General features: G+C 39.3%; 1 protein-coding gene across 2 annotated transcripts in view; it reads right to left on the minus strand.

The window, feature by feature from the left end:
• The window catches only part of igsf3 (immunoglobulin superfamily, member 3), a 163,756-nt gene that overhangs the window by 47,437 nt on the left and 100,056 nt on the right, over positions 1 to 16,263 (minus strand). For both annotated transcript variants that reach the window (XM_088352566.1, XM_088352565.1), the window contains exons 5-6: positions 15,513 to 15,920; positions 7,368 to 7,793 (exon numbers count right to left, since the gene is read on the minus strand). In XM_088352566.1, the coding sequence (XP_088208692.1) occupies positions 7,368 to 7,793; positions 15,513 to 15,920 (834 nt within the window). The remainder of the gene's footprint in view (positions 1 to 7,367; positions 7,794 to 15,512; positions 15,921 to 16,263) is intronic.

Raw genomic sequence — 16,263 nt, forward strand, 5'->3', positions numbered from 1 at the left:
CACCCTCCCTCCCATGTTTGCATGTTGCGTGCAAACATTAGATTGATGGGGCTAAGCAATAGACCACCTACTGCTTGCAGCCTGTGATGGATAATTCAAGCTAAATAGGAATGAAGTACATGAGTGCAGAAGCAGGATGTACAGTAAACTAATAGTCCACCAGATTGTTTTGTTAATGCAATTTGGGACAGGAAGTAGACTCAAGGCTTCTGGCACCTCATTGTTTAAAGCAGGCACAGCCACATGAACACAAAAATATCGGGTCACCCCCAGAAAAAGAAATGAAGAAATGAAGAAAAAGGGTTTACAGGTTCATGCTCATTTAGCTAGTCCAAAGGTGGCGAATACGACTTGTGTTATCATAACGATTGGACGGGTGTATAAATCAAAAAGGTTCAAAAAGATTTTCACGGATCATGGTAGGACTTCCAACAGAACAATAAGCACCAAGGTGAAGCCATTATACAGAAACATTTTTCAATTCAACCAAATACTGTATTTGCAACTGTATTTTCCTGAGTCACAGCTTAGAATGCATACTTAGTTGCACATAAGTTGCATTTTCTCTATCGCATACAAAGGATGCTGGTACTTTACAACATAGAAGATGATGCTACTTGTTAGTATAGAAAACAATGCTACTCTGCTGTCACACAAAAGCATGTCATATTTAGTGCAAGTATCTGATTTTGAAGATTTTTTTGTTCCTTTACACAAGTCAGAAAAACAATTTGTTCTATATTTAGACCCAGTCTACAATTATAATTATACAAAAGTAAGAGATAACAGTCTGCATGTCTCTGAGAGCAGTCCATGAAATTCTTGTTGTTCTTATTGATATAATGTACAAGTCACTCCTGTGGCATGAGCAAACAACCTATGAAATAAAGTAAAACCTATGTCCAAAAATATAGTAGTTATTCAAAAACACAGTCAAACCACACCTTTTTAACACGCAAGTGAAATTTTATTACAATTCAGACCTTCCGAAATCCAAATGAATGTTTCTGACAGACTTGTTACATAGTTCACATAAATGTAGGCTGCACCTTATGCAATACGTTTTGTGGTGAACAGAACTGAACATTCGGAAATACTATGCCAAGGATAACATGAATATGAGAATATGGTAAAAATTTAGCTGATATGTGACCTTAGACTAGAAGTCGGGAACGTAACGCTCGTGAGTCGGATATGGCTCTTTTCATTAGTAGGCTACATCTGGCACAGAGATAAAAGGTGGACCATAGTAATCTTCTCTGCGACTTTCCAATTTTAGTATATGCGAAGCCAAAGCAATTCATTACTTGTTCAGTCCAAAATATATAGGGTAAAGTTTCCACTACAGTTTACACGTATGGTGTTACACTAACAGAGCCCTCTTTGGCTGTACGTCTCGAAGGAATCATTTTTCGGGAAGCTCATTAAACAATCTATGGTCACTGTTGGGGCACTTTTTAATAAAACCCACGGAACAAACTTCTAACACCCGATAATGCCAGCCAAGCAATTTAATCGGGTAGGCGGATCACTGCACACATAGCACGCTCCTCTAAATATATCTGTATACTTCTCATTTGCAGTAGTTTGTGGAATTTTTACAAAAGGATTCTCTGTCTGTTCACAACTTGTTTTGAAACCATTATTCCCGACAAAAATGATGATCAAAATGAACCACAACAATCCAGGGTTTAAGTAAAGATCTTAAACATTGGGGACACATCTTAAGTGGTATATTTTTGATATGGGACACAGGCTCTGGAATTATAATTATTCCATAGATTCACACAATAAGTAAAATGTGCTGAACAATTAGTTTTTGCCTGGAAAGCGGGTTTGGGGTTCTGTTGAATTTTGTCCTTAAATATATGGTGATGCTTTCAAAATGTTTCCCGACCCTTGCCTTAGAGTGAAAATGAATGAATGCATGACCGCTTCACCAGAATTCCAAAAGTTAAAAAAATAAATAAACTAACAATAAAAAACACTTTTTGGTTAATTTAAGCGTTATCACTCTTTTTTCAAAGGATCTGTCTGTAGATGATGTTACCAAGTAGGACTTACTTAATAAAAGCTCCCTTTTAGATTGAATACATTAGCAGAATAAAGCATGGGGAAAGCTTGCTAAAAGAAAGAACTACAGCCCTGCGTTGCTGGGGTTTGCTGCGAATATGCAAAGCAAGCTTAGGGAAATGCTCTAAGAGTCACACAGCGGGGAAGACGCGTGAGCCTAGCCGTTCATGCGAGAGTGAGGACGTATACGAGCACATGTCGATGTGTACAAGGCACAGGCCAGGCAGCTCATGCATATTGAGCGTCTACCAGGGGAAGTGCAATTTAGAGTTGCTCAATTATGTATCTGGTCATTCGCTGTGTTTGCTCACACCTCATTTGACACACAGCTTTTGTGAGGGACTGACTACTCTGGCCTGGTTTGCTAACGCTCAGGGAAAAAAGAGAAGAAGTGGAAACAAATCATCTATATGAACGAATGTCTCCCGGAGTAAGGGACATGGAGTGCCAAAGACTAAGCGGTATTTTTATCAAATAGAGCAAAGAGAGGGTGGATGTTTTTGTTTGGGATATAAGTATGTTCATAAATGTTTGTTTGTTTGTGTGCCTTTCCACCCAAGAAAAGGGGGAAGTCGTTTAGATATAAACAACATATTTTACAGGCAAACACGTAAGTTAACCTAGATTTGAAAAAAATCCCCCCAAAAAGCTGACTTGGCATTTTTTGAGTTATTGACTTAGCATTTTTTCCCACAAAGACATTCCACTTTCCTAGGCCAGAACAACATTGAATGTAAGCATCACATTTTACAGGCAGTCAAGTAGGTTAGGGTGGATGTTAAAATTTGCCAAAATGCTGACGCAGCACTTTTGGTTTTGTTGACTCTGATTTTTTTCCCAGAAAGAAATTTTACTCTTCCAGGCCAGAATGACAATGAATACCAACACCATATTTTACAGGCTGTCAGGTAGGTAACATCGGATATGAAAACTGCCCCAAAAAGTAGTTATGCTGACTCGGCTTTCCCAAAGAGACACATTTTTCAACCAAATACTGTATTTGCAACGGTATTCTCCTGACTACAAGTCACACTTAGCTTAAAATACAAATTTATTTAGGGGAAAAAAATGAAAATAAATGAAAATTTGTTGGACACAAGTTGCATTTCCTCTAGTGCATAAAAAGGATGCTGGTACTTTACAAAATAGAAGATGATGCTATTTGTTGGCATAGAAAACAACCAGACTCTCATGTCAGACAAATATTTTCATATTTTGTGCAAGTATCTGATTTTTAAGTGTTTTTTGTTCCTCTACACAAGTCGGATGGGGCCTGTAAATCAATGTGCTCTATATTTAGACCAAGTCAACAATTATAATTATTCAAAAGGCCTAGACCAGTTTGGCCAGGATCACAATATTTCACAAGCAATCGGGTCGGTCACTCCAAAGGTGAATGACCCTGCCAACAAGGGAAATAACACCCAAAAATGGTTTTGTATCTCAATGCACATGATGCTCTAATGGCGCACAGCCATTCTAGTTTTGCCTACTATCAAGAAATTTGCAGTACATGATGATTGCTTTGCCACAGTTGATGCCTGACTTGCACTTGACAGCTTATCACAAAATCATTGTCACGGATGGAATAGCAGCACAGTTGAACATGTTGGTCCGAAAGAAAAAAGTCACAAAAGGACCTTGAAGAAATTTCCTCCAGTAGACAATGTGGGTTAAAGTAAACGTAAAGTGCCCACTGGGGAAAGTAAATGAGCTTTCAGGATGATGAGGCGATCTCCAAATAACTCCTGAAAGGCCAGTCGAGGCGGTGTCTTCAGTGTGGATGGCGAAGGTCACCACGCAGACACAGTACCATCTTGCAACAACGTGCTTGGGCAAGCGTGTTTGTGCGCACCTCCTCCTTATTTCTTTGTACACGTGATTGTGTTGGTGCACGGGGATCGATAGCATACAATGAGACGGTCAAGTTTGTTCATGTGACTACATTCCTTCATCTCCTCGTGAAACACTTATTGATCACCTTCTTTGTGAGGATAAATGTTCCCTGGAGTCGTACTAAAGTACTAAATCAAACATACAAACGTCATATATGCAAGCTTGATATTTATGACCACCATTTCTTACATGATGAAGGTACAAGGCAGGGGTTGGTAACATATGGCTCAACAGCCAGATATGGCTCTTTTCATAGGTACATATGGCTCGGAGACAAAATTCTATTCATGCAAATCTCATCTACAACGTTCCAATTCTGACAAGAGCAGAGACGATTTAGTAAGCGCACAGCCAACATATCGGAAGTATTACGGACGGTTTGGTCCAGTATTTAAAGAGCATTCTCCCGATTAGCGTTTACAGTCTAGATGTCACACCAAGAGACCCTGTTTGGGCTTTACGTCAATAAGGCGTTCTTTATATGGAAGCTCATTAAACCATTAAGGTTCACTGTTGAGAAGCTTTGTGATGAAAATTCACAGAACAAAGTAAAGACCCAGAAACACCATTTGCATCAAAGGTATATACGTCAATCCTCATTTGCAGAATTTTGTGATATTTTACAAAATAGTGCATAAAAGGGATGCTGGTAGGCTGTGTAACCAGCCTCCCCTGTAGCGGAGAGCATGTAGCAAATAAATGGAGGCGTCACTAAGAGACAATACAACACAATTATTCTGATAGGCGGCTTGAGTTTTTGTCAGCCCTCACTTTTAGCAAAGGTCGACTGGGGATACAGTAATCCCTCGGTTATCGCAGTTAATGGGGACCAAAACCACCCGCAAAAAGTGAAAATCCGCGAAGTAGCGACGCCCCTTCAAAAATGGTTAAAAAAATAAAAATAAAAAATAAATATATATATATATATATATATATAAATATATATATATACATATATATATATTTTTTTTTAATTATTATTCTTTTTGGGACTTGCAAAGCTCTGAACCCGCAAACGTGGAACCACGAAGTAGCGACGCCCCTTCAAAAATGCTTAAAAAAAAAAAAAAGAAGAATTTTTTTTAAAGTATCATTTTGTTTTATTATTATTATTTTTTAGACCTGCGAAGCTCTGAACCCGCGAACGTTGAACCGCGAAATAGCGAGGTCCCACTGTAATTGATTGTGGATGCACGAGTGCTGTTTATTTTTGAAAAAAAAAGAAAAAAAAAGGTGCCACTCTGGTCACAAATTGGCTCTCCGCCTCGTTCTCAGCAATAGTCAAGAACAGAAAATGGATCACGGCCATAACCAGCCCTTCCACTTTAGGCGGGACAGAACGGCACAGTTACCGGTGCCGATTTGCAGCAATACGCAATTGGGGATAACGAATCTCAGCCGCACAAGTGCAATTCACTTTTTGGTGGACAGAATGGAAAAAAAAAGGGCCGGGAGGTCCGACACAAATGTGCTTTGCCTCCCCTGCTCGCAGAAATAGACAGATGGATCTTGGCTGCACGGGTGAAGCTCAAATTTGGCGTAAAGAAACGGGAACAATTAAGAGCTGCCACGCACAACACAAATGGAACACAGCGAGTTGTGACTAACGTGGATATGTTTTGTTTTTGAACGGCATTTCTGTTCATTCATAGTCTTTTGTTTTTAATTATGAGTGATGCCCATGACCAGATGACCCATTTGGAGACGGCTACTGTAAAAAAAAATTAATATAGTTTTATTGCTCTTAAAATGCTTAAACATGGTTGCAAAGGCTATTGTCTCTCGCAACATGGTGAAATGTTGTGAAGCGGTATGTCAGACAATCTTAAATCCAATAAAGAACCTGCTTTTTTGTGCAAACTTAGCCTCAGCCATTTCCTCAAACTCATTCAATGGGATCCATGGCCTCTCCAAACTCCTCCCATGCCAGAGTTTTTGCTTTGGCACTTGCTGAAGCCACATTACGCTTGGCCAGCTGATACCTACCAGCTGCTTCCAGAGAATGAGAGGCCAGGAGGGCCTGATAAGAGTCCTTCAGTTTGACACCGGTGACCACCAACAGGTCTAAGGGTTTTCGCCACGGCAGGTACCTACTACCTTATGGCCAATGCTCTGATCATTTGTCTCAACAATGGAAGCACGGAACACGGTCCACTTGGACTCAATGTCCTCCGCCTCCCTTGGGACAAAGGTAAAATGTTGCCGAAGGTGGGAGTTGAAACTCTTTCTGATAGGAGATTTTGCTAGATGTTCTCAACAGACCCTTACAACAAGATTGGGTCTGCAAGGTAAGACCAGAATATTCCCCCACCCTTGGAGCAAACTCAACACTAGGTGGTGATCAGTTGACAGCTCTTACTTGCTTCACCTGAGTGTCCAGAACATCTGCCCGCAAGTCCAAAGTAACAACTACAAAGTCGATCATCAAACTGGAGCCTAGGGTGTCCTGGTGACAACCTTCAATATTATAGAGAGCCTGCATTTCTATGCTAAATCATTCATCTTTATATTTCCTGGCAAGAACACACTGCATTAGCCACCACTAATTTGCCTTTCAGATGATTGCTGAACCTAATGCATACAGCAACAGTGAACCATATAATGCATTCATTCTACCTTCAAATTGGTTCTTCAGGTACCAAAGGGGTTTTTCCCCTACCTGCATTATGAATTATGCATGAGGCTGAGCCATATAAGACTGTGCTAAATTTGGCGAGCGAGTATCTGTGTGCCGATTTTTTGTTTGACTTTAGCCACTAATTGGGAGTGTGGGTTTGGCACAGAAGTCCAGTGGACAGTTTAATGCCTCCACTGAGAAAAAACAAGATCAAACGGAGATGGCTAGCTCTCTTTATCACACTTTTCCCACTTTGACCCAACTGTCTTGGATCCTCGCTTCCCGTCTTCCTGCCTTCATTTCACTTTATTCTTCCTTCCTGTGGGATCTTTAGCGATCCATTCGCCGAGCTCCATTAAGAGACCCAGCCCTGACACGTGCACAGACATGCACACGCACGCACAAACACTCCAATTAGTTGCTAAACTAGAGACAAAGAGCAATAAAGGAGCACATGGCATAATGCGAGCTCTGCCAGTGTTGGGAGTAACGCGTTGCAAAGTAACATTCATAAGACAATGCCATCCAAACTGATGCAAGCTGCCGTTAATCATGAGAGGGAAGAAATGCAATGGCAAAGTGACCAGAGAGCAGCGCTGGCATAGATTTAGAGCATACTCTTTAAGAAACATGGCAACAATTTCAAGCATTTACAAGTAGTTCACCCAAAGTTCAAGCACATGTCAATCCTTGAAAACACAGCACTAAAATTCAAGCAATTTTAGGGATTTCAAGCACCTGTAAAAACCCTGCATACTGTGATGAGTATTTAACACTTTACCTGGCTGAAGGACGCTGATTCCGAGCAGGTTAGAAGTGCGGTTGGCCACTCGGCTCCAGCTGTTGTCGTAATTTTTCCTCCAGAGGACAGCGGTACACTGGTACTTGCCTGCCTCGTGGCGACCCGCCCGTGTCACTGAAAGCCGGAAGTTGGTGTTGGAGTGCGAGCGGTCCACGGTTGTGCGGGTGCCCAAGCCGAGCAACTGTTCCCCCCACTGCAGAGTGCCCTCCCGGGTAAAGGTCACCAACTCTTTGAACTCTCCATCTCCCCTATCAGAGGCTTCTGCACCAGCCGGCATGAAGCGCCATGTGACGGAGGTGGGGACGCGAGGGTTGTGGCGTGGTTTGACCAAGCACAGAAGATCGAAGGATTCACCATAGGTTACAGATGGAGTCCGTGATGAGGCAGAGACCATGAAGGAAGACTCTAGTGGCGAGAGAACAAAAGACACAGTGATAAAATACACACAGAATCACACAGACTTGCCCTATCATTTTTTATTGAACCATAAACAACATGACATGATTGTCAAAGAAGCGATTGCCCTGGGCTTTACAGCTTTATTATGATCTGCCAAGAGAGGAAAGAGGCAAGAAATAAAAAGACAAAGTCTAGATAATTGAAAGCTTATTGACGATGATTGCTCTGTTCATTGGCTACCCATTCATTTCAGCAGAAACCTCTCTACGCCTCATTTTTAACAAGTTTTGAAAAGTATTGTAGAAAAATGTGGTGAAAAGCATATAAGAGCAATATAGAATTGCTTATTTGATTACAGAAGAAAACTATAAAGATTTCCCATACCATGGGATAACATGTAACAGGGGTGGACACTTAAAAGCTTCCGCTTCAGCCTATTCCCTTTGGGCACTATTTTTATGTATGATATTATTGTATTGTTCAGCTGATTTGTGAAACTATTTAGTTGTTTCTCTTTGTAAATTAGCGGTTGACACCTTTTTTCCTTTAAGTGCTGTGCCTAAATAAGCCTTGTTCATTGTAAAACATTCTGTACAAAAATAGATCCGTGAACAAAAACACAAAATTTCATAGGCATTATGTGCTTTGTTTATCATTCAGTTGACCTTCAACTAATCAACAAGGAAATTGATTAAAAAAAAGTTTAAAATGTAGATCAGTGATGTAAAGCAGCAAAAATTCTTAATTTAATTTTTAACGATTATAACAGTTCATTCAACACTAAGTAGAGAAACCTAAGAATACTTACTATTGAGAGATTGAGAATTTGAAAATGTATGTTGACCAAATGATTTATTAATTTCCCCAAAAAGATTTCGCCCTGTAAATTTTACTCAGTAAAAAATCAATTGAAGGTGTTGTCCAAATTTAGGTTAGTGGATACAAAAACCCATCTCAGCATACTTTGACCACAGAGTGAGTTTTCTTTTTTTAAGTAGGCCTAATATCTGTAATTTTCTTTACAAGTATCAGTGTAAGTGTCATTGAGGCTTTTTGCGAGTGATGAAGAATGCCCCAATATGGGGAGGGATTACCTCTAATTTAGATTGGAGATCAACTTTAATGACGGCAGAAGTGGTGAGAGGAATTTCTGGGCCACAATAGTTAAGGTGTTTTATACTAAAACAAATAAGGAATTTCAATATACCATACAATTACCTGACGTTCTAAAAAAAGTTCTGGATTAAGAGATATAGAATTATGAAACTTTCCATGCTCTATTCCATGACCTAAATAGTATTTTTTTTTTTAAGTGACGGAAAAATCTATGATGGATTTGCAAAGGCACTGACCGAACACATTCAGTGGTTCTGGGACAATGTGTCAAAATCCGGCCCTTGCGAACTTATCTGTGAAAATGGCTGGCACAGAGTAACATAAATGGACTGAATTGATTCAGATGTAAGTCTTGCAGTACTTTTAACAGCATCACTAACATACACAGCGCCTCAAAATTAACAGTGATGCAAAGCAAACACAAGGGAGAGATTTATTTTAAGCACCAGTGTTCAATCTTCGCACATCCTGCTGCCAAATGTAAACTGTCCTTCTTAGGCTAAAACGTTCCATCATCGCCAGAAATTAAGGTCAAAATATACCTGGGGGTGGGGTGGGGGAATAAATCCTAAAATTATCTGTGTTGTAATGTCAATGATGAAGTCTAAAGCAAACAATTTAAGGAAATAGGAATATATATTTTAGCTAAGATTACTCGCTTCTCAGGCTGTTCTCAGTTTCACATCTCTTTTGGTAACAGCCATCCTTCCCATTGTCCTTTAGGGGTGTGTAATCAATGGCTTGCTTCAGTTCGGTCTACTTAACCCGTGCAGCAGAAGATGCCTGGGGGTCTCCATTTTCTAACTGACAAAAACCTGGGCTGCAGCTTTCCCTGGAAGTGAACAATTTTACAGCGTAAAATGTGGCTTTTCTATTTGTTATGGTTTGCTAAAATGTTTTTCCAGAGTCTGTGAAGACATTTGGACGTTAGCTACAGATCCTTAACTTAGATCACTAACTTACTAGCCCTTACTAGCTATTGTTCATTTATATTGCTTCACAATACACAAGAAGAAAAAAAAAAATCAATACAAAGACATCATAACATGTTGAACTAGTTACACTATAACTTAAACTCTTCCAACGGTCTAAAAAAGAACAATGTGTTGACCAGTTGGCAGTCCTTGATGCTGTGTCATCAGTGGATGAATGAAAGAACAATTCCATAATTACTGAGAGAGTAAAAGTACTACCCAGGTGATACCTCACTTATCATAATAATTTTGAAGATTAATACGACAATGTGATTATTTTGATTTAACTCATGTTTGATCTAATTCAGCATGTCAAACAGACAGCTTGCGGGATACCCTATAAAGCAAGTCTCAAGTTCATCTCCATCAAAAGTTACAATTTTGTCAAATAAATGGGAACCATATGCTCTCTTTGGCCGCTGGAGGGCAGTGTGGGCTTTGTATGGTGCAGTGAGTTGATCCAGGTGTAAAACTGCTTGAAATCAACTGTTAACATAAACCATTTAACACATTCAAAACGAAACATGAATTTGTTTTTCTCATTGTTTGTAAATACATGTTTTGTGTTTGTCATCCATGATTATAATATGTCTCATACATTACTAATGTAGGCGGAATGATAAAGCACAAGACTGAAAAACAAAGCTAAACATTTGGAGTTGACATTCTTTTAACGATCGGGCCCGCCTGAGAACAGCCCCAAACCCAGAGTTTGACATCCCTGATCTAATTAAATGGCTTTTGTGACACTGAGGAGGCTATGTGGAGTTAATCCAGATATGCATTCATAAAGGGTTTATTCATATTTATAAATAATTTCAAAACGTGTGCAAAGGATAGAGTTTTTTTTTGTTGAATTCCGGAGCCTCATTTTGTAAAATTGACCATGTAGAATGACATTGTTATTAGCTTTGTTTTCTGTTTATTAGTCCACAAGGTGATCAATGTACATAGCTTTGTGCTATTAAAAACATGTTTCAGATAAGTTGTATAGTATACACCGGTGTTTCAACATATACTATGACTGAAATATAAACTGTTTGCCCTGTTAGCCAATTCCAATGATATATCCCCTCATGTAACCCTAGAACTGATCTATTTTAGCCTAATAAGAAAAACTTTAGATCAGATTAGCCATTTTCTTTGTTCAAACATATTGTATATCGATATATACAAAGTTACCATGAGTTCAGCAGCCAAGCAATATGATATATATTATCAATATGAATAACCTACGGGAAAAATAAATTAGATGTGTAACTTGAGTTAGGTCATTTCCCACAAAAAAGAGCGTACATTTAAAACAAATCAGCTACCGTGCCATGCGGCTTTCCTGGCCTTGCCTTGACTGTGACAAACAAATGAAAAGTTTCCCAGAGGACGTCTTTCTAGGATGCCCTCCAGGGTTTTGTTAGCAGGCAGCGGGAGTCCATTAGGAAGTTATGAATTCAATTAGGTTACTGTGGCCATACTCTATATCTGGAGCATTAGGCTTTCAATCGATTCAAAGGGCAGGTCAGAGTAGGACCCATTCTGTGCCCAGTACGCCACAAAAGGAAATTATTTTTTTCTGTCTAGGAAGAAAAAAAGACAGAAAGAAAGAAAAAAAATAACCAGCAAGCCTTATAACAAAACAGAACAAATGACATGTCACAAAGAGCAGTAGTCCGCAACCTTTTCTGTACCACGGACCGCTTTCATATCTGACAGAATTCTCGCAGCCCAGCCCAATTATAACATTCTTAAGAATAACAATAATAAGGTAGGGTAAGATTTGGCACTGTTACGGTCAATATCTGGTTTCGATTCCCATTGCAACTGACGCTGAACAAAGGTGGTCAGTGGCATTTGTCAACTGATCAATCATTGCTCAAATACGGTAAAAAAAAAAAACTCATGTAGGACGCATACCCAAACGTTGATTTTCTTTTGGGGGGAAATAAACATATACACGAATAAAAATAGCCCGCCCTAAATTTCTGAGTATGTTGAAAAAGTCAATAGGTCATTTCGATTGCACTAAATAAATGCAAACCAAATACTCTCTATTTCTAGCATGCAGACTGAATGAGTTACTACAAGGAAATAGGAAAATCGCAACAAAATGAGTCCATCCAAATATGAAACGCAGACTTTAAAGCCACACTACACCAGCGCGGGGCTTAGTGTTGTGTACCCAGCCACTGGGTTTAGGTTCTGAGGGCAGCCGGACTGTGATGGTACAGAGGGGGAATGGGTCACGGACTAAGGTGGGAGCATATTACTGAACAACAAATCTAGAAATTTGGAGATGACGTTCTTTTACCTATTTTTCAAGCCCACCTGAGAAAAGAAAGTCTAGATCCAAACTGAACTTGACATCACTGATCTTGATCCAGTAATAGTTTTGCTAAGAGGGTTTCTCACTCCAAACTAATAGAAGATAACATTTCAAACAAAATGACCGGCACATAACAAGAACACAACTTTCATCTACAAACACAGGACGGGAAGAAGCTCTTTACTTGTTTTCTCCAATCTACATAACAGGCCTCTTGTTCTTCAAATTAATGGCTATGCCTCAAGCTAACTAACAACGACTTAAAAAGGGACATCTCCTCTATGTAGAAAGTTTATATGCATGTGTGCGTGCAATATTGAGCCCTTCTGCTCTTGACCTGCCAGCTCCTTGCAGTTTCGCTTAAATGGTTTTCTCAGCTTGTACTCAAAATGTTCTGCTTAACTCTGCACCGACTGAGGGCAGACATATACACTGTGAAACACTTGGGTGCTGATTTTCCATTCTAAAAAAGAATACTCCTAATCTGTGTGAGCAAGATCGAGTGTGCGAGTGTGCGAGTGTGCATGTGAGTGTGACAGCATAATAATTGTCACTGTGGCGTGAAACATTTGACATGTGGCAGGTGGTGTGAGAATGTGTCCTAATAGTTCTTTAGCTAAAGGCAGCACATGAATAAATCATGGAGTGTTCCTCGACTCACCATGGACATAAGTAATGGGACGTGTGGTCATTACACCTACAGTAAATACAAAAATTGCTCTGAAAATATGAAGCTAGAACAGCTTGCACTCTTTTGGGAAGACTTACCTAAAAAAAAGATTGCGTATCCATAAACCGGGGTGTAAAACTCATTTAGCTCAGTGACCACACGGTAGGATTTTTTTACGGGGTCCAGACTAGTAAATTGAATGGCATAAAAAGCGTGCGATAACTGGGGGGCTTTTAGGACGTGCAAAATTCAATTATGATTCAAGAATATTAGATGTAATAATAATAAATATGCATAAATGAATACATGAAAGATAATAAAATTAACAAAAACGATTAATATTTTTTTCCTTCACTATGATTTCATCTATTATGTTTATCAAACAAGAGTTTGTAAAAAATACAATAGAAAAACAACAATTGAATTAATTTCCACTAATGATTTAAAAAGTTTTCTGCTTCTCATTTTTTTCATGAAAATGTTTAACTGTAAAATAATATCAGGATGGGTTTTGCTCAATGTTCTCTGGTTGATTATTGGTAGTAAGCAAATGCAGTTTTGGGAGTGGCTCTTAGTTTTGGTGACATCTAGTGGACATATTTAAAACTGGAAGTCATTGTTTGACCCCCTGTTTTTGTATTGAGCATCTCTGCAATGTCTTGTGCGCCATGTAAAAGGATGAGGCAGGCAGCAATTGGCGCTCGGGCAATGAGTTTGACACAACCTTTAAAATGTCTCATCTAGTTCATCTTGGACATATTTGATGAGTTTTAGGTTTTTAATTCTGCGGGGCCAAACTCATTCAAGCGTATCTTGCGTATTATTTTCTTTTAAACCAACAATATTTTTCACTTCCTTACTGCTATCATTATTTATGTCAAGAAATGAAACAAAATATGCTCTCATAATTATTTTATTCACTTAACTACCTTTAGAATGATGTACAAAATATAGAGATATGTGAATAATAGATGTAGATATAGGAATAAGAATGTTGTTGTGTTGAAATTCTAAATGTTTGGCACATAAGTGTTTCCAATGCTGCACAGTTAAAAATCAGGAATATCTTATGTTTGGGCGTCAGGGAAATGAAAACAGGGGCATAAAGGAGAATATTTTTGGTGTAATAAAAATGACACCCTTTTACCATCATATGCATTTTGGTCTGTGACATGAATTGATTCCTACAAACATTAGCTTTTGGCCAGGGCTGGTCACATATAACAATGAAAATGTTAGGTAAGTATTTGTCATTTTCCTATTTTTCTTATATTTAAGTGCCTTAAATTTGAATGCTAATGTAAAGAAATTAAATTAATAGCACATTGTAAAAAAATTACAAGCTAAATTGATCAAGCAAAACTCATTTTTAAACCAAACATCAACCCAAAAGTGAAACATTCCTAATATTATTATTTGATAGGATTTTGGCCTAAAACGCTGGTAGTCATGGCAAATGTTAACAGTTTAAGATCAATGTGGTTTTTGATTGTGTGCATATTTTTCTTTGTCACATGATAATTGTGCATTTAATGTTCTTCATTTCGTTGACAGCTCTCTTTATTCTCTGTCGCATTTTCATATTTCAGGTATAAAAGTTAACGATTAAGATCATTAAGATCATTATTTTTCTTCCTGATTTGAATGTTGCAGGCCCTCATACTTATAGAAGTAACGCTAAGAGTGGCAAAGAGGTTTACCAAGAAACACGTTCAATGTTACCAAGACCATATATTTGAGTGCAGGGGGGTTCCGAAACCCTGTTGTTGACAATGTGTGCTTGGTGCTCCAGGCGTCAGATTTATTGCTTACAACAAAAAGGTAGCAGAGACATTAAAGTTTATGATTGACAAATCTATGTGGACTTATAAACACTAGATCTTGCTCGATCCACTAGACGCCATAACAAAAAGGAATAGGCAATATTGCGGAATATAATTACCATAATTTATACACTATAAGGGACAACAGATCATAAAGTAATGTAAGGCACACCGGACTACATAACACATGAAATTAACAATAATGTCAAGGTTAGGGTTGCACAAAAAATAAAATAGTGCCATATTTGTGCATTGATGGATCAGTCGGAATACATCATTGATCACAACTACATACAGTTGCATAACATTGGATGCAGCGGGAATCAAACCCAGGTCGCAGCGTGGTGTGCGCCGTACCCTCTTCACTAGACCAGCGTTTCTCAACTGGTAGGTCAGGACCCAAAAGTGGGTCATGGAACCTTTTCAGAAGGTTGCAGGGCTTTGACTGGTACCGTGACTAAAAATAGATTGATTTAGGGGTACGAGCTAATGCCTTTCCATATGTATCTCTAGTAGTCCAGTCGATAGGATACCAGCACTCTTTGACTCCAGTTGCATCGAATGCTATGCAATTGTGAACCAACACCATGTCCCTGGCAGCCTAGTGGTTAGGATTCGGTGCTATTTGGTTGGATCTACAGTTGCTACCATTGTTATGCAATTGTGTTGTTTTTGCGTGTGCCTTGTGTTCTGGAAAATACACTATTTTTTGTTGTTGTTGCGCCTTGGAGAATTCCAAGTTAACAAAAATGGTAATAAAGTACTTGACAGTCCTAAAGAAATACACAACCAAATCTAATTTTTTTTCTCCAGTTCACTTACCAACTGTCTTGACGGTGATCGTCTTGGTGTCTGACTTCTCTCCGATCTCCTCCCAACTGAGTTCCGCTCCAGCCCCTCTTTGAAACCACTCTGTTGCAGTGCAGCTGTATTGTCCCTCATCCTCCGGCAAGACGTTGTAGATGGAAAGCAAGTAAGAGTCAGCTCGCGATCGCTCCACTCGTATTTCTCCGTATCTGGAGCGCTCTCTGTAGGCATCACTGTGCCAGACGATGCCGTCTCTGTCCAGAGAAGCCAAGGTCTGGGCTGGTTCGTTGCCCTGCTTGTCCGTCCACCTCCAGACAACGGACAAAGGACCGGCAGTGGACTGCACCAAGCAGATCAACTGCATCACGTTGCCCTCCAGAACCTCAGAGGAGTTGCTATACAAGGAGACGGTGATGTTGCTCTCTGTAAGGAAAACAGTATACATTCAAAAGGTCAGCACAAGAATATATAAAGACTTCCATTTTTTTTTTATTTAAACTAAAACATTGATATCCATAAGAACATGATTGAACAAATAAACAACTTATAAAGCCTGAAGTACAATAACAGTATCTGATGCTAAGTGTAGCGCAATTTTAGCCCATGTGCGCGAGAGGTTGAAATTGCAGGTTCACTTCTGGCTTGAGGCGCATCCAGCTGACGGCAAGTACACAGGCCCCAGAGGGTCGGAGTTTGTGTACAGGATCGAGTTGTTAGCCTTTTAGAAGCCCGCAATTGTTTCTTCACTAAGCTAAGAAGGATTAGA

Source organism: Urocampus carinirostris, chromosome 14 (assembly GCF_059441175.1).
Source record: "Urocampus carinirostris isolate Australia breed hairy pipefish chromosome 14, RoL_Ucar_1.0, whole genome shotgun sequence".
In the NCBI taxonomy this organism is placed as follows: Eukaryota; Metazoa; Chordata; class Actinopteri; order Syngnathiformes; family Syngnathidae; genus Urocampus; species Urocampus carinirostris.